The sequence below is a fragment of the Centruroides sculpturatus genome, unplaced genomic scaffold (assembly GCF_000671375.1).
Source record: "Centruroides sculpturatus isolate CEXI.00-Female unplaced genomic scaffold, Cexi_2.0 scaffold1132, whole genome shotgun sequence".
Taxonomy (NCBI): Eukaryota; Metazoa; Arthropoda; class Arachnida; order Scorpiones; family Buthidae; genus Centruroides; species Centruroides sculpturatus.
The window spans coordinates 23,107-49,928 of record NW_019385318.1 but is presented as its reverse complement, the minus strand read 5'-3'; the positions used below and the strand labels follow the sequence as shown (position 1 = coordinate 49,928).

Below are 26,822 nucleotides of genomic sequence, written 5' to 3'. Positions count from 1 at the left end.
ACTAATTTTATACATTTCTTGTGAAAGAAACATTTCTTATTCAACGGCCATAAAAATTATTTATATTAATGATGTCTCCAAAAGTCAAGTTATTTTTCTGCGAAAAATTTGTTATCAGAAATCGCGGCCGCCGTTTCGTGCGCTGTTCCGTGACGAAAACAAGCTTGAGCAACGGCGTAATCGAACGGTGCACACTCGGTAAGTAATCCTACAATGTTTTGTTTATAGCATAGTTTATACGGATTATTCCCAAAAAATTATACGTGTTTTGGAAATGTTGAGTGGAATTAGTCTAGAATCAGTTAATTTTATAGAAGAAAACCTTTCAAACAGCCTTAGTCCGTAAACTTCACACGTATCGGGATGCGATTGGATCATGTATTTAATGATTCCTACAATGTAAAATTCGAACAACGTGGAACGTATCTAAGCTTTATAAGGGGTCTACTGTACTTAAAATATTTTTATTGAAAGCCATATGATAATTTACTTTATGATCTGCAGGTGTTTTAAGACTAGATTCCAATAACTCCAAATAATTATGAGCGTTCAAAGTACTACTAAGGATTGCCACCGCGCCATCCCATTTACAGGTTATACATCCTCACTAAGGTGCTGTAATACTGGAGCGACAGCTGTTGGAATCAAGTGAAATTAGCATATGCGCGCAGTGAATAAGTGTCTGTCTGAATGTTAGAGTACACGAAAGGGGCCCCCGCTATGCTCTGTGGGCATTTAAGAGGGCCTTTTTTTTATCAAGCCCATTAAGGGTTTGGCCAGGCCCACAAACGGAAATTATGAACTTATGCCTACGCATTAATGGCTAACCTATAAGTGTGGCGTATACTGTAGGGCTCACCACATAGTATATGCAGGGCTCACCACAAAGTACTGTACATGCAGGGCTAGGTAAAAGTTTTCAGTGGGTTATACGGAAATACGGTACAAAGTTTCTAGTTTTGATTACCCACGAGATAGCATGGAAGTGTATTATGCTCTCGCTGAAAGGGTTCGATCCTCATAAGATGAATCTGATTTTCCTATTATTATGAAATTGGGAATACATACTCTGCAATGTATTATTTTAATGTATAAAAAAGCAGAGAAACTTATATAAAGTTTAAATTTAATAAAATACAGCATGAAAATCTTAAAATTATAGCAAAATGTTAGTTTCTGCTTAAGTTTTCAGAAGGATATCAGTCAGTGATGAGTAACCTTTTCTGGATGATGACCACAATGAAACTTCATACTGTACATTTCTTCAGGTGATCTGTGTTTTATAAGGAGACTTTTGTCTTATATTTACACTTAAACAGTTAATACGTTGAAGGTTTGGATGTTATTCAGAACAACCACTTTTTTCTTTCTGGTTCTTATTTTTTTCTTTAAGAGGTGACAAGGTTCATAATCTTTCAGTAATTTATTTCTTAGTACACTTATACACTCGATGAATATATTATTCATAGTTTCATTATTATCTCACTGACAGTATTGATACCTGCATCAATAGATAGAAAAACCCAAAGTTTTTTCATACTTCTCGCATTTATGTAGTTAGGCATTTGACTTACAAGTGGCTACTTTGGTAAAATGCCCTCGATCCCCTAATTTAACTCCCTACAATTTCTTTCTTTGAGGGTATCTAAAAGTTCAAGTAGGCCTATATGTCCCTCCTCTTCCCAGGAATATCAGAACCTCCATGGAAACTGTTAATACAGATGTGCTGTGGAGGAATCAAAACTGATACAATCATTTTGAATAGCCTTGTATATTAATGAATTAATTTTGGATAATAATCAGCAGTGTTTCATTGCAAACACTAATTAATAGTTCTAGATAAGGTAAACTGGCAAGGATTTCATAATTAATTTATTTGTAACAATGCAATTCTTAATAAAGGAGTTAAAACATACCTCATTTTAAAATCAGTATCTTAAATTAATTCAGTAAGCTGAATTTAATTAAATAAATACAGTCAAATTCTTGAATCATTGTTCAGGAATTTGACTGTATTATTTTATATTACTGTATTGTTTACATTATATTGTATATTATTTTAAAAATAGCTCACTGGGATACTTCTGTGACTTGCATTAAAGATATTTTACGTTGTATGTTGGTGCACATTGATTTACTACTTATCAATCCTTTGATGCAGATAAATGGTATAAGCATTATTCTTGATGCTAAGAAGTTATCTTGGAGACATATAATTCAACTTACTCCATCCGTTGTTTATTCGGTTTCAACTATACTTTTCGTAAGTAATAACATTTAATTCTTTACTGATTTATATCATGAATAAATAAATTAATATTTTATAAATTATTACATTAAACAGGAAGTGTATTTATATAATATAAACAGGAATTTCTTTCTTTTGTCTCAATTCTGATTGCCATCTGTGGAATTATGTAAAGGAGATTTTCTGAGAAAGATTCATCAATTTTATTAATAAACCTATAATTCAAAGCATTTTTAAAATTGTTTTTGATGTTCTTGAGTAAATTCCTTTGATCAAAAATATATTTTAAGAATACCTCATCATAGAAGCACATGGTTTCCAAACAAGATCACACAGTCTTTGCTGGCAGTCAGATGATTCATGAGAATTATCAAAGAAAGAAACTTCATTTAGCATTAACCTATAAAGTGATGAAACTACATCTAGAAACTTAAATTTATCTAAAATCTACGTCTGAAAATTATGTCCCTTTTTGAAAAAAATGCCCTTTTAGTGCCCACAGGGTACTCATACCCATCGTTTCTTTTGGTAATCTTAGATTTCTTAATGAGTATCTAAACAAACAAAAATTGTAATTTTTAAAATAAATATTCCTGTTTATATTTGATCGATTCCTTTTATTTGAAAGACTTTATTAAATTAAAAGTAATGACTTAAATTTACTTACATAATATACTTAATAGGATGCTTATCCTGTACGTTACAAAGCGATACATGTGGTTAACTTAGGAGCATTAGTCCATGCATTTTTAGCAGCATTCCTACCATTTCTTCCATATAAAATGAAAAAGAGAGTAAGTAAAATTATATACAGTCAAACCTCGATATAGCATCATTCGTAAAATTCTTACTGTTTGGAGTTCTTTCAATTTAGTGCCACATTCGATTTAAGAACGATTTCACAGGGTGATGATAAATCAAGGTTTCACTGTATATTTAAATTATGTATGTATTTAAATTATATACATGTACATATATATATATTTTTTCATTTTAGATTCATATGCATTCTACTTTTGAATCACTACATAAAGTTATTCATCCAAAATATTTACCTGAAGACTATGGTGGAGAATTACCTCCCTTCGATCCTTCTTTTAATACCACGTTATTAAATGAGTATCAAACGTTTTTTGAAGAACGTGAAAAACACTGGAATAATGAACATTAATTTATTATTTTTTTTATAATTTAAAAAATTTGTATTTAATATTTTTAAATACTCAAAACTTTCAGAACATCAATGATTTTAAAAAAAGAAAGATGCAATTCATGTAAACATTCACATAGAACATGAAAAGACTATTTGAAAAACCTTATGGTTTGATTTATATTAAGGAATACAGTATTTTCGAGTGTATAACCCGCGGATTATCCGTGTTGAATCAATTTTGAAAGAGCACGGGGCCCCCGCTATGCTCTGTGGGCATTTAAGAGGGCCTTTTTTTTTTATCAAGCCCATTAAGGGTTTGGCCAGGCCCACAAACGGAAATTATGAACTTATGCCTACGCATTAATGGCTAACCTATAAGTGTGGCGTATACTGTAGGGCTCACCACATAGTATATGCAGGGCTCACCACAAAGTACTGTACATGCAGGGCTAGGTAAAAGTTTTCAGTGGGTTATACGGAAATACGGTACAAAGTTTCTAGTTTTGATTACCCACGAGATAGCATGGAAGTGTATTATGCTCTCGCTGAAAGGGTTCGATCCTCATAAGATGAATCTGATTTTCCTATTATTATGAAATTGGGAATACATACTCTGCAATGTATTATTTTAATGTATTAAATGAATATATTATTCATTTAATGGCCTAACATAAATAATATTGTAGTTTTTATTACATATTACACAAAGTTTTATGTATGTAAAGCTATAATATAAATCATTTAAGTGATAATGAAGAGTAGAAACAAAACTAAGTAATTTATTTCTTTGAGTGCATAAAATCCTATAGAACATTGGCTTTAATTAACCATTTTGTAGAGCTAACAATTAAAAATAAAATTTTTAATGATGAAAAGCATTGCCACACTTTTAAGCTAACTTAATAAGTTTCCCAATTCGAAACCCAATTCAGAACTTCATAATTCATCATGGCTATGGCGATGGATTGAGGCATCTTCCATCCCTCATCCATACTAGTTGAGCCCATTATGGGCCAGGTTGTTCGTAACGGACATAAGTATTCCGGTAAGGTGCTGGTGCCTTGCGTTAATCATTATTTTGATTTATAATTGATATCATGTACAGTTTATATTGTAAAATGTATTTTCTGAAAGTGATAAATACATAATTTCTAATTTTTGTTATAAAAATAAAATCATTTTTATTAATTATGATAATCATACGTGTAAACTAGAATGTATTCACGAGATTCTGTATATACTGTAGATTAAAAAATAAAATTTATACATGTTTAAAGTGAGTTACTGATATTTTTATTATCTGCAATTACAGCAAAGTGCGTAAAAGATAAATTATTCCAATTTAAATAATAATCTTATTATAAATATTTGAAGTATTGTTCTCCAATTAATAAAGACACCTCAAGATTCGAATAGCCTGGGAAGAAAGAACGAATGTAAAGTATCACATGTAATGTAAAGTATTCAACGAATGTAAAGTATTCAGTTCACAGTTCTTATGGTGTAAAGTATTCTTCAAATACAATACTGTGAATCTTACAATAATTGGACGTGTCTCCTTATCACCCGGCCGTCTCATTGTGGGCCTGGCCGAACTCATAATGGGCTTGCTAAAAGAGGCGCTCTTAGTGCCAACGCGAAGAGAGTTAATAATAATAATTAAATGTGTTTATGTCATCCTTAATGCCACTTGTATCACATCATATTATGTATAATATATGAATAAGTGCAGTGGCGTGCCCTGACATTTGATGATAGGGAAGCTGTGTTTCTGTAAAAAGCCGACATCCAGGGGCAATCAGTCAATTTCGCGTCAGTGATGGTCTAGGGCAGGGGTGGCCAACAGTTTTTGCCTCCGGGCAGAATTGGAAAGAATACTTTTTTCACTGGCCGAACCAGAGGCTGCCATAGGAAGACTTTCAGGTGGTGCGAGATCTCATTGTGGTGTCACCCTGTAGAGACTAAACTGTACTGAGATTACACATAGGCTACATTTTTCACATGATTATGCATTATCGACATTCTACGCTGTGCTTAAGACATTTGTAATGGAGCGTTAGCTCTGAACGCACAGTGAGTTGTTGACCTTTCTTTTTAGGCATCAAAATTTTTCGTCGAGCTGTTCGGACTTAAGTAGCTAATATTGAAAGATTAATCGCAGGCCGCATAAATTCATTAGACGGGCCAGATCCGGCCCGCAGGCCATATGTTGGCCACCCCTGGTCTAGAGTCCATTCGTATCGTTTATTCGATAAGCCAGTAAAAATCGTAGACTTCTCTAAATGTATTTTTAATATCACAATTACATTCCGAATCGCTAGCCACGGTATAAGGGCAATTAAAAATAAAATAATAAAAACTTACTCGGTGAAATAAAATGTGTGGTGGACATACATGCCTGGTACAAAATATTCTTCAATTGTTTGAATATACTTTTAAAGAAAATTATAATTAAATATAGCTTTGTAAAGAAGCGTACTGTACATAAAAATATAAAATATTCTTTACTTTTTAAATCTTAAAACAATGCGCTTAGTCAAATAGCTCCCTGGAGTGGCTAATGGATGGAATCGAAGACGATTGCAGGGCGTGCATACACTCAGACTGCCAAATCCCCAGGGTGCCGATACCAGTCAATGTCAAATGCCTCTTTTGTCCCATCACTAGTATATCCCAAAGGACGCGACGGAGTTGTTGTAAATTTTAAACGTTTCTTACCATAGCTGTAAAAATCTAAATATGTTAAACTTAATAGTCATTTGTTTTCTAACTAATTCGTTTTAGGTCCATGGAAATTTACAAAATTTACAACTTTTCGGTCACTCTCGTTGAACCGGAAAAATTTCTGTATTTATTAAGTCTAATATTTTGAAGAAATCAGTTTCCACTGTACTCGGCTAGAGATGGTTCGGTTAAGCTTTTAAGTAAAATTTCGGCTCTTTCATCAGGGTTTGTTTATGTTCCCAATTCCCTAATCGCTTAATTATTTAACTACTTCTTAAGTAGAAATAAGTCGAAACCGGTTACTTTGTACTCGAATATTTGTAGTCTCGGGAAAAAAGTGGAAAGACAAATTTTTATGTCAAAAGGATACATAAATCGTAAATTTAAGGAAAATAAATTCTAGAGCTTTTTCTGTACCTGGTGCATCTCTCTCATTTATTAAATTTAGTTGTAAATGATGCTACCAAAGTAACGGTTAATTTTTTAACATTATACAAGAATTGTACACGTTTTTTTACTACATCCCCTTACAGATGGGACATACGAAATCATAATATCGCTGGTTTTTCTGCGTAGCGAATCTGGTTTTTGGATGCTGACGATACAGCGCTTCCACTCCGCCACTAATATTCGAATATACAATAGCGATCTTATCTTTTTTTTTCACGTGTAGTATAGAAATTTGTAATAAGATACATAATGCGGTTATAATAAAATATTGTGAGATTATTTTCATATAATTAAAATTAATATGTATTTATTTTTTAGAAAATACAAGGGAAGCAGCGCATCCAATGACGGCACGCCAGTGAATAAGTGTCTGTCTGAATGTTAGAGTACACGAAAGTTTCTATCTCATAGTAATATGAACGAAGAACCAGGGAAGAATCCTAGAAAACTGACAAATCATTGTTAAATCTTGATAATTGTATCTGATATTATAAAATTTTCTTTTTTATGCATAGTCTATAATTCTATCTGATGAATACATAACGAGAGAAGAATTGAACAGAAGTAATTCTGCTGTCTTCAGATGTGAAAAAAAGTCAAACACTCTAGTTTTCTGAGAGGACTTCGAATTCTCAAAAATGGAGGAGTAAATTGATGGGAGTGCCTCCCAGGAGGACTTTCAAGGGCCCTTATTTAAATGTTAGACACATGAAGGCACGCCGATAAGGCTCGAACCCGCGATCACTAGAGATCAGTGGTTTAACCCACTCAGCCACTGGTAGACTTTCTCAAAATGTCCGACTAGTTGCTAAAAGTTCGAGAGTATTGTAATTTTTTACAGAAATAAGAATAAAAACATGTCGTATTTATTAAATTATTAAAAGTAAATGCAATAATACATAAAACTTCAAATTTAAATTTTGTTCTGAGAGTGAACAATTAGGATTAAAATCACTGAAAAACTTCATTACATGAAGAAGAAAATGATAAAACATGGAGTAAACTATAGCTATAACGTGTCCCAAAAATATAGGTAAGTTTAAACATGCGATTAGACATTGATTTAATTAAATTGTGTAAGATTTCTGGATCCACTTGAAACCAGCATTCAATAAATTCATGTTCAAGTTCTGAAACTGTTGTAAAATGACTGTTATTAGCATAAATGTTTCGAGTAAAAATGCCCCACAAGCGCTCAATCGGATTTATGTCCGGGCTTCTTGATGGAGGCTTCATAATTTGAACACTATGATCTTCGAGCCATCTATTTGTTGAGAGTGAACAATGAATACTGGCATTGTTCACTCTCCAATTTCTTTTTCAAAAGGTAATAAATTATTTTTTAGTATTTCTTGATAACTTTTAGATGTCTGTTTACCAGTTAAAATCACTAAATTTGATAAACCATTAAATCCAAAGCAGCCCACACAATAACAGAACCACCACCGCGATGCATGCTGAAAAAACTGCGCTCTTTCCTAATATCATGCCAGTAATGAGCCCATCCATCCGGGCTATCTAAACTAAATTTCTTTTCATCACTGAAAAGAACTGAGAGCCATGGTCATTCCATAACGTGTGATCTTTAGCCCACTGCATTCTTACCAATTTGTGTGGTTTTGTTAATGGTGGATTTTTCATTATAGCAGCAGATTTCATATGTAAAGCTGCTGAAATTCTTCGATGAACAGTGCTATTTTGATATTTTTAATTCAGTTTCAAACAAAATTTGACCATTCGATTTTTCCTGTTGTGATGCAAGGCGCACAATTCGATTATTATCCCTTAGAGACGTGATTTTTGATCTTCCTGATCGATGTTTAGAAGGTTTTGGTGATGAATTTCCTAAAATTTTACAAATTCCAAGAATAGATCTGTTCATTAAAACAGCAATTTCCATAACACTAGAGCCTCCTGCTTTTAATTTCTAAACTTAACTCTCTTCCATGTGGAATTTTGGAAAGTTTTGATTCAATATTCAAATTATTAGACTACTTGATAAGAAAGTTAATATATATATATATATACTATACTTTTGGGACACACTGTACCTATTTACTATCGGCATTACACTGAAATCACAACAATTAAACCGTTATTTCAATAATATATAAGTAAAAAAGCAATTTTAAGCAACGTAAACACAATATGACAGACAAAACAGGATAATAGAGCCGTGTATTGGCTTTGAAAAGTGTATGCCCTATTATATTTATTAATACTGTAATTTTGTTTGAAAACTTGATGGTATTTGTTTAATTAAATTTGTTTATTTAGTTTAAAGAACTCCTGTTTATAATTATTTCACTTTACGTGGCAAATTCTTTTATAAATATGACCTATTTACAAGAAATTAACTGTAATTTTCCAAAATAAATTAATGCTAATTAAATAGTGTATAATATGTAAATAATTCGAGATAAGCATCATATCACATCTTATGTATAGAAAATAATTATGTTGATGCAACAACTTTAAATTTTTTGGAAATACGATTCACACTACTAACATCCAGTATTTTCTGTGTACTTAAGAACAGGATAACAGAGATTGGATGGGCCTAAACAAGTTCACTGCTTATCGAAAGAAAGCATAATTTGTATCATTTCAGTACCATGTTTTTATGTAGAAACTTATCTTTGGGGACCTTTTGTATCTGGGTCTTCATACTATAAACGTTTAGAGCCACCGAAATTTGGTTTGGGCTATGGCCCCGGTCCCATCTATCAGTGCTTGTTAAGCTCTTCAGTGGCCAAGTGGATAAAACCACTGAACACTGATAGTAGGTCATAAGTTCGAGCCTCATCAACGAGCTGACCATGTGGAGTTTTCCGTGTTTTCTTCACGTATTTCCTAAGTTTCCCATAGAAAGTCTTTCAAGGGGCATTATCCTTCTGTACCAATGTATCGTGTTGCCATATACAAACAAACAAACAGCCTGAATATAAAAATCATGTATAATCTATAAAAATATTTTTGAAACTCACGCTAATTTTATAAATGCTAAATAAAAAATTTTATATTGATTATTTCCATTTGATATTATAATATTTGTATTTAATTAGGTTAAATTTATAATGAACCCGCTTTATTTAATTTGGTTACACTTCACTATAAATACAAAACTGCAATGAAAAGGATATTTTAAAGTCAAAATATAAATAGTTAAGGTAATAAATTACCAAGTAAATATAAATATTTCATGCAAATAAAAATAGTAATTTGTTATAAATTCATGACCTAATTTTAAATAATAATATAAATTAATTGGCCACGAATAAATTATGAAAGGACAGTGTTTGTCATCTGAAAAATTAATGTTTTTATGCAAACAAAAATATATTTTTTTTAGCGTTTTGTGAATGTTACACGCATCAATATTATGTTTTTAACATGCCACACTTAATTAAAAGGGGAGAGATCCTATTTAAATGTCAGTTTCTTCAGGACCACCAGTGGATAAAAGTACTTAGCACGGGTTGTTTGGGAAGAACTACCAGTCGTGAGCTTGCACCTCACCATGTGGGGTTTTCTTCACGTTTGTATGGGGCCCAGTTTCCCGTACGAAGTCCTCCCTTTGTCTAATTGTCCAGATGTTTTGTCGAAGCACACAAACAATTCCTTCAGATATTTTCATTGTAACAAAGATTGATCATCAGTACAATAATACTACGTTATATTTCTGCAAATTTTGTACGCCAGCACTAATTTACTAACTTTAGTTAATTGTCGCTGACAAATTTCTAGTAATTAAGAATAGTTCTTCTCAAGTATGTTCCCAATTTATGTTAATATCCCACACAACTGAACATCCTTTCTCTGTGGTATTCATTCCTCCAATAATCAGTTGACCTTTAACCAACTAATACTAAGAAAATAGTATTAATGAATTAATATTTGCAATTTATATAGGAAATAATTAAGCAAACTTCTATATTATTCTATATTATTTTCCCTGAAATTTTCATAAAAAAAACATTGCTTAATTTGGTAAATAATAAAATACTTACACATAAAAAAAATGAAGTAGAAATAATTAACTAAACACTAGGAATGACGTAAAATATGAGTCACTTAATAATAATAATAATAATAATGATAATTAATTAATAATCCCTGTAATAATCACCTATAAATCTTCCACAATGATGATTGATGTGAACAATGATGATCATTGTAATTACATCCTCCATAAATTTATTATTTAAGGAGATTTCTAGGATGAATAGAAGATATTAGAAAGGTTTTTCCATATTTTTAAAATATAATATTTACATAAAATTAAACTAAATCAATAATTTTAAATTTATCATCATTAATACAAGCAACATCAATACAATTTAAAGCTAATTGAATCCATTGAATCAATGAATTCAATGAGCAAGGAATCGAGTTAAAAGGCCATTAACCTCTGCCTAAAATAGTATTGTAGTAATTAAAGGAAAAGAATACAAAAATCCTAACAAAAAAGTAATTCTAATTAAGAAAATTATAAGAAGAATTCGTTATTTAAATATACAAATAACCACTCTATACTTATTCTCCTCTAATATTATAATTGGTTAAAGATACTCTTACATCATCAATGATGTTAACTAGGTCAAGTGATATACATCGGTTTTCCTTACTTCCACTCTCGTGTTTGCGAAAACAGTAGCTTATATTATTATTAGACACAACATTTAAATGCAGCTTAACCCGTGAACGAGTGTCAACTACATAATTATTTGTACAAGTGAGTACTTATTTGTTATTACGTTACTTACTGCAGTGGAGAATTTGCCAAGTATTGATAGCATTGTTTAATTAAAACAGTAACTTAGCTATTGTTACTGATGAAAGGACGTGTTAAAAAGTAAAAAAAAAACTAAATAATTAATTAATTAAAATTATTTTAATATCATGTTAATGTTTATTTAACAAGATATGTTTACAGTTTTAAAGACAATTAACACAAAGGATATAATTCGACGTGAATTTTGATGAGTTTAATGACATTTTAACACGATCCGTTGTTGTTCCATTGTTCATTGTCAACCGTTGTTAACACCTGACTGTTTTATTTTTAAATTCTTATAGTATTTTACTACAAGAATGAATATAAAAAATTCAATATTTTTGGAAGATAACGAAGAATTTCTATGGGACGAGACGGCTCTTACGACTTTCAAAAAGAATATCAGTAAGTAAAAGATTTAGTATAATTAAATAAAAATTGACATAAAAGTGTATAATATTTATGCACAAATATATAATATGCTTTCGAATGGCATCCCACTTTAAGTGATCCGGGATCGAACCCGGACGAGTGGGGATTTAGGTCTAAGGGTTTTAAAATTAGAAAGAACATTTAATATTTGGAGTGAAAATTAAAGAGGAAATTAGGACTCATTTCCTATCATTGTCTCAATTATGCGGGTTTCTACTCACAGATAACTAAGTTCATAGTTTGGTTCTACTTTCTTTCTAAACCAAAAGTGCCACCAGTGATATAGTGGATAAAACCACTGAGCTGAGCAGAGGTCACGGTTTCGCGCCTGAACAATAGGCAGGTCATATGGAATGTTTCTGGTTTTCTTCTAACATCTAACTTGCAAGTAGGAGCGAGTTTCTCGTAGAAAGTCCTCCAGGGAGGCACTTATTTGGCAGATTGCCCATTTGCTAGGTTGCTGTATTCCATCAGATCAATCAAACCAATGGTAAAGTGCCTTATACTCACTTCGTTCGTTACAAGAAACTCGAACTTAGGGCTTTCGAAAACTTGGTGAAGGGCCTGAGGAAGAGCGGTCCTCTTTTGTTTAATTTCTTAAACAAATAAAATACATAGTCTTAAAATGTTTTTAGTAAAATAATAATATTAATTTTTATATGAATATGAAGAAAATTGTTAAAAATCCTCAATTTTCAAACCGTGTTGTAAAAGTACGGTACTGTGTTATACGAGAGGGTCCCTTTCTACGGATCTTACAGACATATATTACAATACATTAATATTACTATTATTTTTATTGAAAAAAATAATACATTTTTTTTTATAAAATCTAATTAATAAATAAAATTTCATTATTGTAAACAGAGGATCAAGGGATGAAATGTTGTATGGATGATATCTTTCTTCTTGGAATTCTTCGAGCTAGAAAGTTCGATATACAAAGATCTCTTCAATTGCTTAAGAATTACTATACAATTAGAACAAGCTATCCTCAATATTTTAAGGACCTTCTTCCTTCCAAGTTGGAGCATGCTTTATCCTTAAATTGCATGCAATTTCTACCAAAACCCGATCAGAAAGGAAGATATATATACATTTGCCAATTAGGTAAATCAAGCTTTTTTTTTTTTTATTTTTAAATTCAAATTTACATATACTGTAATTTGTTTATATTTATTTGTCACATTGATTCGTTTTAAACATTACTCTATGCGTATTTGCTTATAATAGAAAGTTGGTATTATGGTATGATAATAGACATTTATACTGCACTCCAATAAGACTTGCAATACATTAACAATTTAAAATTTTGGCTGTATATAATAAATTTATTATATAATATCATGAAATTTACCACGCATGGTGTGTCTCGGATATATCGGATCTTGTCCCTTACTATCCCGCCACCTGAAAAGTCAGTTGCTACTTATTTATTGTATTTATTTGTATAATATAATGTAAAACAAAGAAATTTAGCGTTTTAATATATTGTAATATAGTTCTATGGAGGGCAGAGTGAGTGTCAGTTATCACATCAAGTCATGAAGTACAGTCGACCCCCCTATAACACTGTTGGTTATTCCGTTTTATATGAATTCCATGTTGTACGAGACACATATTTTAGAAATACGTGAGCCGTTCACAGCCCGGTACACGTATTTCTAAAATCTAAGTGACTCGTACAACATGGAATTCATATAAAACGGAATAATCAACAGTGTTATAGGGGTCGACTGTAGTACAAAATACATGATTCCAAAAGAAAGTAGAGAATTCTATCGAAGTATCTCATATATAATGTTTAATTAAAATGATATAATTTTATAATAAAATTTAATGTTTGTTTTTAGGTAATTGGGATACTACCGTATTAAATTTAACTGATTTATTTCGCGCTTTCATGCTTTTTATGGATTTCCAATTAAATTTTCATCGGACTCAAGTCAATAGCATCGTTCTTATTGTAAATGCGGAGGGATTATCTTTATCTCATTTCCTCCAATTTTCACCAAGACTCCTCAATTCAATGATTTCCATTGTATTTGTAAGTATTCTATGATTATGCGTATATAAAATACCAAATAATTTAGTAAATAAAACTGTTAATCAGAATGAATATAAATACATTGAAACTATTCTTCAGTATTTCAGCTGATGTCGTTTTTATGCTACACATTACCATCCTTTATTTAAAAAATTGTGTAACTAATAAATTGTCTTAATATTAAACAATATCTTCCCATTGTTAAGATTTATAAATTAAAAATTATTGTTTTTAACAGAAAGATTCGTATCAACTTCGATACGAGGAATTACATTATGTGAATTTGAATATTATAATGAAAGCAATTTTAAGTATCATAATTCCACTTTTACCACATAAACTCAAGAGCAGAGTAAGTAAATGAAATTTTCTTGTGTTAATTAACACTTTACGGTTGTTTAGAATATTAAAATAATAAATCTTATGTGAATTAAGGTAGGCGAGAATTCGGATTCGGAATTGTTATGAGTTTCTTGATGTTTCTCATGAGAAATCTCATGATCTCTCTTGAGGAAGATCATGAAAGATTTCATGATCTTCCTCTTGAGGAAGATCATGAGATCTTCCTCTTGATCATGAGAATCTTGATGAGGATCTTGATGAGGAAGATCATGAGATCATGAGATCTTCCTCTTGATCATGAGAATCATGATGAGAATCTTGATGAGGAAGATCATGAAATCTCATGATCTTTTTCTTGAGGAAGATCGTGAAAATCGCGAGTCGTGGTGATCTTTCTTTTTAGGGTTTTCAGTGCCAAACAATGTGCTTATTTTATTTTAAAATTTGTACATTGTGTTTGGAGTATTCTATAAATTTAATCCATATTTAAAAATATCAACTTTGTGTATATAAATACTATTTTAATTGAAAATATACTTCGTTATTACAGTTGCATTTTCACACTGATATGGAAACTTTGCACAAATTCATCAAACCAGAATGTCTGCCCATGGAATTCGGAGGAATTTTGCCAACTTTTGATCCGACTGAAGCCAATAATATGCTTAGAGTTAATGAAGAATTCTTTCGTAAGAATGAAGAGTATATCGAACATTACGAAATTAGTAGTAGAAATGTAATAAATGGAAGATTTAATTATATTAGTGAAGATTACGAAAATGATAAACTGAAAGAATTTATAGAAAAATCAGAGAATAATTTCAATTATTATTACAAGGATCCTGAAGGTTTCTTAAATTCTTTGAAAGAAGATTCAAAATGTGACATTACACACTTTTAAATTACATATAAATAAAAGGTAATTTTAATTTCACATTTATACAACAACATTGAGAATAAAACTAAGAAAATCTAGAAGAAAAATTTTAAAATTTCTTTCATCCCAACGACTGAATTTTTGTATGTAAACATGTGAAAAAATACAAAAAATGTTATCTTGAATTATCTATATACATTTGAAATATTTGTTTTTGTAATTTTTTAATAATAAAATATTATAATTTGCTTTATTTAAATTATTTTATAATTTATTAATGCAGAAATTTATTTGTATAGAATTTAATATACGTATGTAGCCTATCAAAAAACGATTGCAGTGAAAAACTCTAATAATTTTTAACTGATATGCCCGCTTGTACGCTGTACAGTTGCGCTCCAACACGCTACTGATGATGGGACATTAATTAATTAGTTAATTATAATATTTTCTAGCTTTAGTGAAATTTTACCGGTTTTATGGCTTTTATCTTCTCAACTATTACATTGCGATTTCGGTTCGTCCTGTTACCGATAGATCTGTCCCCACTGTTTATAAAGTAATAAATAACTCTAGCACGTGTTTAGGACGTCATAAGAAGACTCAATACGTGATTAGAACAATTACACTCATACCCCAATTTGCATTGGCAAATTCATACATCACTAGACTCAACGGAGTTTATTAATGGGACCCTAGGGTTCCGCGGAACACAAGTTGATAATCCTTGGAGTAGACGGTTCCAAGAAATCCAAGAAAATTGTATTTGTATGTAAGTACGTATAGTATGTAAGTATGTATATATATATACATACTTACATACTATACGTACTTACATACAAATACAATTTAGGTATATAGGTAAAAAGTCTGAAACGTTGTCAATTAGTTTTATGTTCAAATCCAAATAAAGAGTTCAAAAAGCTGTATTCATTGTTTGTTTGTTTAGTTATAGCAATGCAACACTTGGGCGATCTGCCTAGGGAAGATGCCTTCCTGGAAGTCTTTTTAAGGCAAACTGACCCCTATTTAGGCGTTACAGACGTAGAGAAAACTTGGAAAACTCCACGTGGCCAGCCCATCCGAGCGAGGCTCCAACCCACAACCGAACTCCCAGTGTTCAGGAAACGAAGACCGCTTCGCTACTGGTGGGTCCGTATATTTATAAAATTACAAAATGAAGAACGTGTTGGTATATGGAACTGACTATAACGACTCTATATGGAACTGTTTCTAGTAGTTTCGAGTCCGAAGCAGTTCCGATCGGAACTATTTATCTCTAACTGTGGATTGATCGATATTACAAGGTACTACTGCACATTTGTCCTTTGTGGAAGACGTATTCGAATTTTGAAAAAAAAAAAACTGATGAGATTTGATTTCATTATTTCAGTTTTATTAAATTATGGATAATTTTTTCCGAATAATTTGTTAGTGATAAAACAACTATTATAGTCATTTATATGTGACTGCATATTCAATAATTTTATGTGCTCCAGCGCCACCTATCGACGGATTTTTGTACTATTATATTTTATTTAAGAAATGTCAAGCGCATCGTTTGAATTAGCAGTAGAACGCATTCCAGAGTTCTCTGAAGAGGAAAACATATTTCTCTTTAACCCTGTACAATCGATCGATCAATCACATTAACCGCTCTGTCAGATGGTCATCCATTTATTTTTTCGTTAAAGACCTCATACGATTTCAAATACATAATGAAATTACTCACGTGTCATTCGACTACTCAATCCAAGACACTTCTGTCCAAATTTATTCCGACAACTAACCCATGTAAACTTTGTTTCGAGTAAGAAAACGTAGACCAAATTCTACTAACATCTTTCCCATAACTCTTTTTCTCGTATCGGAGTTAATATGGAGGTTGTTTACATAGTCGTTTATCCTTCGAAGAGAACCATACGAAATTACACTCGAAGATCCGGGGAAAATGCCTTTCGGGAGGTCTTTTAAGAGTAAGTGGCCTCTATTTAGGCATTAGAAACATGGAGAAAATCCGGAAAACTCCACTTGGCCGGTCTGTCCTGGCGAGGTGAGAACCCACGACCGAACTTTCGGTATTCAGGGAACAGAACCGCTTGGTCACTGGTGGGCCATCTTTCCTATAATATCGCAGCCGAACCTTTTATAGATTCTCCAGGCACTAATAATTGAAAATTATGATTATTTACAAATTTTGCAATAAAATTTACAAAATATTTCTTATATTCTCTCTTTATTGTATATACACATAAAGATAACGTAAAGTTAATTAACTTACAGAAAGGAAATTACAATTACTTTTTCGGAAATCTAGAATAGTGGTGTCTTGCCCCTGCACATCATACTTTTCCTGTTAACAATAGAGTCGTGTCGGTCATCAATCTAACTCCGTTCCGGGGAATTTTTTGAATTAAAGTAACACCTAAACCGGAAGTTTATATATAGTTATTTTGGGCCTCCTGCCTAAGATTTCCCCATCTAACGCCTTTCACGATATTAAGGAAGGACAGACAGAGGGAGGACAGTGGAAATTTATAGGTCTGCAGTTCTTTCAAATTGCAGGCCAATAATTTTTCTACAAACGCGATATTTACAAGAATATACTTCCCACGTAGTTTATACAATCTGTTGTATAAATATAAACACTTTATTATCACATAAAAGCAATTATTATCGGATTTTTACAAGATTTTTTAAATTTAAACATGTCATATAGCAAATCTTTCGAACGTTAAGGTTAGCAAGTTCAATCACTTGCGGGGCCATCACGACCTGTCTAACACGGATCACTTTTCAAATATTAATAGTAGACAGATATTAATTAGTAGTCGTTGACCATCCTCTGGTTGACAATCATTGGTGAAAAAGTAAAATTGTCTTTACATTGAAAGTTCTTCATTGTGTTTAAATTTTACAAATGTCAGTGCAAACAAGTATCGAAGGAAAGTCGGAATTTGGATTGTTGTTAAAGACTAATAATCATCCCCTTTGATTGATTGACTGATCATCCCAATGACTGATGATCCCTTCTTTTGGGAAGAATTTACCTACTGTTATAACTGACACATGTAATAATATACCTTTATATTAATTTAGAGACGTTAAATTTACTGATGATAGATATTGAATGTATTTCATACTGTAAATAAATTCTCTACATTAAAAGTTATATAATACTCAAAATGTTTTACTTTATAGGGGAGATCGGGGCAAGATCGGCATGTTAAGCTTTACTTAAATTTTGTGTAATAAATACTGCTGTAAACTGAAAAAAAAGCTTTGCATATTGTCTATTGGAATGTTACCTTACTATAGAACTGGTTAAAATCAGTTTGGAAATAAAAATAATTAAAATAATTACAACTTTACAAGAAGAGAGAAATTGACGAAGTTGCCCCGGGTATAGGGGCAAGATCGGCAACTTCTCTCTTTTTGTAAAGTTGTAATTATTTTAATTATTTTTATTAAAGTTGCCCCTGGTATAGGGGCAACAGTAATGGGGCAAGATAGGCACGTATATAAAATTATGTTATTAACAATGTATAAGTTGGAATTCACTATTAAAACAAAGAAATACAAATCCAACACCCATTTAATATTATTACAACGAAATGCAAGTTCAAAGACATATATACATGAATAACAAATGCAAACATGTTTTCATTTATCATCTGTTTGATTTTTATCCTTTGCTTCTAATGTGGCTTTATGTTGCCGATCTTACCCCGCTAGTCATGATTTCGAAACATTAAGTACAACCCTGAGAACAGAATGCCAAGCCACGATCTGGCCACGTGAATAAGTTGAAGTTACATCCTTCTAACAGGAAAAGTAACTTTCGTTATCATGGAATTATAACAAAACCTGCCAATTCAATATAAATGGAAAAAAAATATTATATGGAATTGAACGAAAATGAAAATTTGCTTGATAATTCAACTACGCTTGTTGGAGAACAATAAAAACACTACACTCAACAAGCCACCAATAAAACTCAACTGCCTAACCTATAACCAAAGTCTCCTTTTAATTTGTTTTTTAAAAAAAGCGCTTGACAAACTTGCCCCGCATGCCGAAGTTGCCCCGATCTCCCCTATAACATCATAAACAAGAATATAATATGGAATTATATCGTAAATAATACATTAAGTTATTAAATATCACCATTCATAGATTTAACTTCAACGAGAGAATTTTCTATGTCTTGTTTTTCTGAATTTTCTAAAAGTATTTCTTTGCGGTTTACTATATCTGAACCAATATATTTAAATCTTCGTTTAGAAAATCTTTGCTGTGTTGATTCTTCAAACATTTTAACATATTCTTCGTTTTTTCGAAAGAAATCTTCGTTTTGTTTTACTATATTAATGAATTCATTTGGATCTAAATTCGTTAATTCCCCTCCATATTCAATAGGAAGATATTTTGGATGTATAAATTTGTGTAAAGCAGTCATTTCACTGTGAAGAAATATCTGTAAAGAATCGTTAATTTGAAGTAATAATAATAATAATTTACTTTTATAGTCTTTACGCCACAGAAAATTATTTTTAGTAATAAAATTCGAATAAAACAAGTGAAACGTTTATTAATTTTGTATAATTAGCTTTTGTGGTAATGCAGTAAATATCAATATATGGCAAATCAGAAGAAATGATAAATATTTTGAAAGATTATTCCTGATAATAAGATAAGTAAAATTGTCTACGAGGACCCGTGTTTGGAAATGGATGGTTTTTCAAAAAATATGTGCAGACGTCAGTAAATATACCGAGTTTATTTTCACAGTTCTTCTTCCGCATAACACGTGGAGCCGTGTATGATGCTGGTTGAAGAAGTAGATGTACTGAGAGCAGAGACTCTCAACTTATTGTCCGGATAAGAAATGTTGTCGCAATTATCAAAAGGAATTTAAAGAAGTACACACAGTTTATTACGACGTGTTCAAAAATTAATCGATGCCGAAGATCTCCTCTGATAAACCACTCATTCGGCCATGTATCATCAGGACTGTAACTGCAACCATAACTGCTCATTAACACTTGACTTATGAAATACTAAAATATTCACACTGTTTTATCTTTATTAATATTAATATATATCAATATGTTCACGTAGACTTATTTTTTTATATACTATTATCTTTCCAAAGTATTTAGGTTTATATTTTTTCCTAATACACCCTATTTAAATTCGAATCTTTCGAAACCAATTCCACTTTATTAAATCTATCTTAATTTACTAACGATTGCATGAGTTAATTTCACAAATTCCAAGCATTATTAGCCTAATACTTCAAAGTTTATTACGTAACCTAAGAACGATTCTGAAGAATATTAAAATATTCAATGTTCTGGATCTCTCACAAGTCAGATTCAGAAGGTAGAACAGACACAAATAAGAATATATTATTATTATTATATGTAATCTGTTGTACGTTTATTATATTTAAATAAAAAATTACTTACTCGTTTTTGTATTTTTACAGGAAGTAATGGCATTAAAATTGTCTCAAGTATCTTTACAATCCGATTTACATTAACGTAATGAATTTCTTTGATTCGTATTTGACTCGAATTCCTCTAAAATACAAAATTAAAAAAAAGTTGTTATAAATTGGAAGGCACTTTTATATTTAAAGTTACATTTAAAGTAATATTACCAAGACGTAACCAAGATTTTTGGATATTCACTATTAAATTTCAATAATGTAAGCTATTAATTTATATATATAAATGAGAATGTTTGTTTGTTTGTTCGCTGTACACTACTAGGCCGTTCGGCCAATTGCTACGAAACTTAGCAGTTACGTTTCTATACCCGTAACTTACATAATGTCGTACATCCGACCTGAAAATATCTATTGCATTTCTGTAAATCAATTAATTTCTATCTACAGTCGAATTGCTGATTTACACGTGGCGCCATCTATTAGGATAAAATTTAACAAAATAATAAACTAAATATAATTTTTATAAATTATATAACGCGTCGTAGTCACAATAATTATATAGCGCGAAGTAGACGAGCTATATAATTACTGCGACAGGTAACATATTGCGCTAGTCTGCATGCAATCGAAAGTGTTACCCTGTGAAGCAGGCCCACCAGTGGCCAAGCGATCTTCTTCGTACCCTGAACACTGGGAGTTCGGTCGTGCGTTAGAGCCTCGCTCAGACGTACAGTACTGGTCACGTGAAGTTTTTCGGGTTTTCTCCACGTCTGTAACGTCTAAATAGGTGCCAGTTTCCCTGAAAAAGACCTCCCGGAAGGCATTCATTCCCCCTTAGGCAGATCGCCTAAGTGTTGCGTTGCCATAACTTGACAAACAAACAAACAAGTTACCCCGTGAAAAATATATAAGTATTTCATTTTCCACATCTAATGATTGGGTTTTTTCATTTTTGAATGGCACTTTCTATCTTATTCTAATAAACGCTCTCCAGTAGCCGAGTGCACAAAACGACTGAATTCTGGTAGTTAGTTAGTCGTAGGATCGGGCAAGGAAACGTAAAGTTTTTCGGTTTTTCTTTACCTAAATAGGTTCCAGCTTCCCATGAAAAGTTTTCCTGGGATGATCCCACGTCAGATCTCTCACGCGTGGCACTGCAGTAACCAAATAAGCCAAACTAATTCTAATGAGGGATTATTTATTGAATCGTCATAATGCCGGGCTGCAACTTTTTGTCACAATGTTCTCAATTTTTACCGGTTGTTTTGCCCCTGTACATCATACTTTTCCTGTTAGCAGTGGATTCGGGCCGGTCATCTATCCAACTTCGTTCAGGAGAAATTTTGAATCGATCGAATTATCGTGACATCCATTCTAAACTTGAAGTACCTGTATATTTACTCTGGTCCCACTGCCCCTACGCTTTGCATTTCAATCTCGACATTCATGTATCCAACTCCATTCTCGAGATTAAAGAAGGACAGACTGACATACAGATGGAGAACAGTCGAAATTATCCGGAGAAAAACACGTTAGCTCACTGATAATTATTTATTAATCGTAACGAACGTTTCCAATCTTCAGATTGTTAAACATCAGGGAATATTGTGTAAAATTATCAGCTTACAAATCGTATAAATAACTTACATAAATTATCATTATTTTTTAAATCTTATGAAACTTCAAATTTCTTTAAGTATATTTTAATATGAAATTTAAATACAAAAACACACGACTTAAATAATTTATTACTTACAAATATTAAAGATATCATAGTGTTCGCGAATCTTGGTGTAATTTGTAACATGTGCCTTAAGGTTATTCCTTGAGTATTTATAATTACAATCAATCCATTCTCTTGCATTCGATGTAAATTCAATAGTAACTCTAGGGAAAGGAATGAAGCACGACACAAATGTATTACGAGTGTTTCTGATGGATTCCATTGTTCTGTAAATAAAAGAAAATTCAAATACTGTTTAATAATAAATGTTTCATCCTCTATGTATATTGCATGCAATTGGTTGATTAGTCGGCGGTATAAGAGAGTGCACTTCGAGAGCGATCTGCTAATAGGTATTACCGAAGACAAAGTATAGGTTGTTTACAAACCTTCTAATACTACTCTCTTGGCCATTTATTCTTTTAATTACAAATTTTAAACGGCTTTAAAATTAATGTGGTTGAAGCCTTACACAACACGAGAACTTCAGCGTAATTTAGTTTTGAAAAGCCTTCACTATAGCTGACGGTCTCTACTTAATAAAACAGGCGTTGAAAGACACTATAGTGAAGTCTGCAATTACGTATTAGAAGAAGTTTGGCTTGAGGCTGTAAAGAACAGCATAGAAAAATAAGTCACCTGTCTGTTCAATTGATATTTATACGGATACCGATCGAACTTACCCGCGACTTCCCCCATTCGCATCATAAGACCCTCTATTCACGATTAAGCCATACACCGACAAAGTGAGAGAATCTCACCAATCGGACGACTAGAGGGTTAAGGGAACACTGTACAGTATTTTAATACTGTACACAACAACATTTAGAGAATTGAAACGAAAGAAACAGTACTTTCTCATCATGTGTTCCTCCATAAAACACAGCCACATGTAACACTTCTAATCCTAGTTATCTAATCTGATTCATAATTCAGAAAACTGCTCCTGAAGCTTCTGAAAGCACCTGTATGTATCTTTTCAAGGAGTGTATTCGTTACAATATAATAAAATTTTGCTCTTTACATTCATAAACATCGGACAAAATTGCTATTAAAAAAATTTAGTTTGGTTTCTTGGAAACTAACATCATAAATTAAAAGAAAATTAAAATAAAAAAAGTTTTACAAAACTTACTGATTTCTATTAATCCAATAATTCTACCATTTTGATCAGGTTTTGGTAAGATTTTATAACAGTTTAAATGTAAAATTCCTTCTAATTTTGATGGAAGAAGATTCTTAAAAAACGATGAATATTCGATTCTTCTAGAATAATAGTTTTTCAACAACTGAAGAGATTCTTCTAGATTAAATTTTCTTGCACGAAGAAATCCAAGCAAAAATATGTCGTCCATTCTGCATTTTATTCCATTTTCATCTAAAAAAACATTTTGAAAAAGTGGTAGGCCTACATTTGTTTATTTTCAAAAAAATAAAACATAAAATAATGAGTGATCCTATTAATAAAAACATTTTAAAAATATACATTTAGGAACTTTATGTCTCTTGATAGCAAGAGATAAACAAATCACGGGTTGCGTGTTAAAATGGCAAAAATTTATACAAGTTAAAATGATATTTTATATCTATTTATTGATACTGAATTTCCTTAATTTATTAAAATGTTATTAAATTCGATCTCTAATTAAAAAATAAACTACAGTTTCTGCACATATAATTACAATACAGTAGACCCCTATAAAACTGTAGATAATTCAGTGTTATATGAATTCCATGTTGTACGAGTCACTTAGATTTTACAAATACATGAGCCGGGAACAGAACGGCACAAATATTTGTAAAATCTAAGTGACTCGTAACAACATGGAATTCATATAACACGGAATTATCTACAGTGTTATAGGGGGGTCTACTTGTATAGGCTTATATAAATAGTTACAATAGTTAAACTGGTGACTAGTCAAATTATTGGTACATTCTATAATACATTACGCAGTTTATAATACAGTACTTACTTATAAGTTTTTTAAAATCTTCAAGTGCTCTTTCATCCCATGGAAATTCTTCACTCTCCTCAGGAAATATTTTGTATAATCCATCCATTTTTTACATCCAAAAGAGTGTTGCTTCTATATCCGAATATGAAGAACTGATTTATAGTATATGTAACAAAGTTATCTCATTATTTAACCTTTGATAATAAGATAACGTATTAAATTTTTTACTCTTTCTGCTCAGTACTATGAGGACATTTTTTCTCATACCCATCGTAGGTTTGGCTCATGAAAAACTCATAAAGTCGAGTAGATTTTCCTCTGGTGTATACGGGATCGAATTCCATAATATTGATATTAAATACTTCTAATATTTCTTCACTTCAAATATAATCAGATTTTAATGGAAGTTTGCTTCATGCGTACTTGCCAGTACTAATTATTCGTTAGTAGAGGTTAAGAAATCCAACATTCGAAGGAAATTGTTTAATTTCGTTCGAATGAAAAATCGAGTAAACTTAACATAATCAGCTAAACTAGAGCAATGAGAGAATTTTAGATATCGACAAACATTCCAGATAATATCGAATGAACTCTGAACCTTTATTACTTTGAATTTCATAATAAACTTTGCTACTGTTATCAGTGAATATATCGGATCCCTTTAATAACCTTTTATGACTTCCATATCTGTTTATTAAGACATTAATTAATGTTTACACAACGTACAGTACAGTTCACTCCATACATTGAACACTTGTTATTAATTATTAATATTATTTTAAATTACAGCTCATGCTTCTCACCTTGGGCGAATGGAAATACTTTGGTTAATAAGGAAGGGAGAATCTAATTTCGTTGTGTAAACCGCAATATTTTTTCCGGTTTGGCAGGTTTCCTTTTCGAACAGGTTCTTTTTCACGTAGAAAATTGCTCCGTTCCGAAGAATTTTTACGTTTTAAGCAGATTTTCGCTTTATTAAGGTCTTGTTTTGGACAGATTTTTTACTGTATTTTACCACTATTAATACTGTAAATATCTTAAGAATATTATTAGTTACTACTTCCCGAAGAAAAATGTCTGAAGTCAACACTCTACGTGGAGCCCCCTAATTTAAATTTGCCTAAGACATCACGAAGCCATAACATATCACTGCCTCTCGGACCAACTCCACTTTCTCTGGTCTCTTTGCTCAATTTCTCCAAGATCCTCGGACCAATACACTCTTTTCCTTTATCCAGAGCCACCTCTTAATTTAAATTCTTCTTAAAAAATTTGGTAGAAATTCATCCATTTACGATGCCGCCATTTGTACTTTGTTTTTAACGTGACAAAAGTGTCCTGACTAGCTTAAAAATTTATAAGCTAAGTATTTTACATATGTAGAACAGATAATAAACATTAAAAACGATTTCAATCACATTAATCAATCACTTCAAGGCAAGTAACTGATAAACTAATTTATTGCATATATTTATTAATACAAAACAAATATTTATTGTCATAACGATAATTTGCATGAATACTTATTTAATTTTTTTTTTTTTTGCATAAATTATATTTTTCGAAGACACAAAAATTAACAGTGAATACAATCAAGACGGGATTACAACATTAATTAGCTTATTTTATGAGCTAGAAATGTTAATTCTAGGACAAACACTTGATTTACTGTATTTTTTTAGAGTTTATGAAGTAAATCTTTTAAAAAAACGAAATTATATCCTATTAATAATTTAATTTAAGGTTAACTTCATTTATAGATAGTCAATTGAATAGAAATATTTAGTTTTAATTCAATTTAATTAATATGTTAACATTAAAAAATGCTTTACACGTAGAGAAATAACGACTCTGCAAAAATGTATTCATCCAGAATATCTTCCAATTACCTATGGAGGAAAATTACCCAATTGTAATTCACGTGAGCTCATTGAAATATTGAAACAAAACGAATAATATGTGAAAAAAGTACGACGAAGAGATCCAACGAAGATTCTCTAAAGGAATATTCAAGTATATTGATCGGGATAATGAGAATCACGAAGACAAAGTTATAAATGAAGTAGAGGAGAAATTCAATCGCATCAAGGAGGAACCAGAAAATTATTCAAAACACTATAAAGAAAATGCTACGCTAGAAATCACGCACTTCTAAATGATATTTACATTATTTTAATGTATTACTTTCGATCAAATCATATATAAGTGATAATGTCTTAACAACATTTTAATTCGCAATATACCGAACTTATTTCATATATACCAGAAATGATTTTATTTAATAGTTTAAAGCTATCGATTGAAATATGTATGGATTCTTTTATCTATATATATAAAATTGCTTGTCCTGACTGACTGACTCACTCACTGATTCATCATCGCCCAGAGCAAACCGCTGGACCTAAAGAGCAGAAATTTGGTAAACAGTTAGGGTTCGTCATGAAAACGCACACTAAGAAGGGATTTTTCGAAATTTCCAAGTGGGGGGACGGGGAGAGCATTAAGGCTTAACCGGAAAAACGGCTTCTACTGTACTATTTGAAATGCGATTTTTTGTTTTTATCTGCGTTTTAGTAGGGTAAGTCATGGCAATGCACACTAAGAAGGGATTTTTCGAAATTTCCAAGTGGGGGGAC

The 26,822-nt window shown here is 31.5% G+C and overlaps 4 protein-coding genes and 1 long non-coding RNA gene across 9 annotated transcripts in view; 2 read left to right on the top strand and 3 right to left on the bottom strand.

The window, feature by feature from the left end:
• Positions 1-4,623, top strand: part of LOC111637581 (clavesin-1-like) — a 9,546-nt gene extending 4,923 nt beyond the window's left edge. For both annotated transcript variants that reach the window (XM_023383097.1, XM_023383098.1), the window contains exons 4-6: positions 2,070-2,263; positions 2,932-3,042; positions 3,246-4,623. In XM_023383097.1, the coding sequence (XP_023238865.1) occupies positions 2,070-2,263; positions 2,932-3,042; positions 3,246-3,419 (479 nt within the window). In that variant the 3' untranslated portion in view covers positions 3,420-4,623. The remainder of the gene's footprint in view (positions 1-2,069; positions 2,264-2,931; positions 3,043-3,245) is intronic.
• Positions 1-5,810, bottom strand: part of LOC111637582 — an 8,518-nt gene extending 2,708 nt beyond the window's left edge. The window contains exons 1-4 of the long non-coding RNA XR_002758717.1: positions 5,766-5,810; positions 3,304-3,400; positions 3,100-3,176; positions 2,916-3,018 (exon numbers count right to left, since the gene is read on the bottom strand). This is a non-coding gene — a long non-coding RNA (uncharacterized LOC111637582). The remainder of the gene's footprint in view (positions 1-2,915; positions 3,019-3,099; positions 3,177-3,303; positions 3,401-5,765) is intronic.
• A 5,387-nt stretch (positions 5,811-11,197) lies between these two features.
• On the top strand, positions 11,198-15,165 carry LOC111637580 (alpha-tocopherol transfer protein-like). The gene is made up of 6 exons (XM_023383096.1): positions 11,198-11,310; positions 11,655-11,757; positions 12,652-12,894; positions 13,638-13,831; positions 14,070-14,183; positions 14,724-15,165. Exons 2-6 carry the CDS (start codon positions 11,670-11,672, stop codon positions 15,072-15,074), a joined length of 990 nt encoding a protein of 329 aa, XP_023238864.1. The 5' UTR covers positions 11,198-11,310; positions 11,655-11,669; the 3' UTR covers positions 15,075-15,165.
• Positions 15,166-16,523: 1,358 nt separating this feature from the next.
• On the bottom strand, positions 16,524-24,714 carry LOC111637579 (alpha-tocopherol transfer protein-like). 4 transcript variants are annotated; one of them, XM_023383093.1, is made up of 7 exons: positions 24,415-24,714; positions 24,205-24,318; positions 23,364-23,606; positions 22,262-22,455; positions 20,522-20,635; positions 19,218-19,527; positions 16,524-17,214 (listed from the first exon to the last, which is right to left on the bottom strand). In XM_023383093.1, exons 2-7 carry the CDS (start codon positions 24,290-24,292, stop codon positions 17,174-17,176), a joined length of 990 nt encoding a protein of 329 aa, XP_023238861.1. In that variant the 5' UTR covers positions 24,293-24,318; positions 24,415-24,714; the 3' UTR covers positions 16,524-17,173. The 4 variants fall into 4 exon arrangements, with proteins under 4 accessions (XP_023238861.1, XP_023238862.1, XP_023238860.1 ...); XM_023383094.1 differs by lacking the exon at positions 19,218-19,527 and adding an exon at positions 17,352-17,403 and having other exon boundaries at positions 24,205-24,714; XM_023383092.1 differs by having other exon boundaries at positions 16,525-17,214; positions 24,205-24,714.
• A 563-nt stretch (positions 24,715-25,277) lies between these two features.
• The window catches only part of LOC111637575 (ATP-dependent DNA helicase pif1-like), a 6,844-nt gene continuing 5,299 nt past the window's right edge, over positions 25,278-26,822 (bottom strand). The window contains 1 exon segment of the mRNA XM_023383088.1: positions 25,278-25,430. Within this exon segment, the coding sequence (XP_023238856.1) occupies positions 25,278-25,430 (153 nt within the window).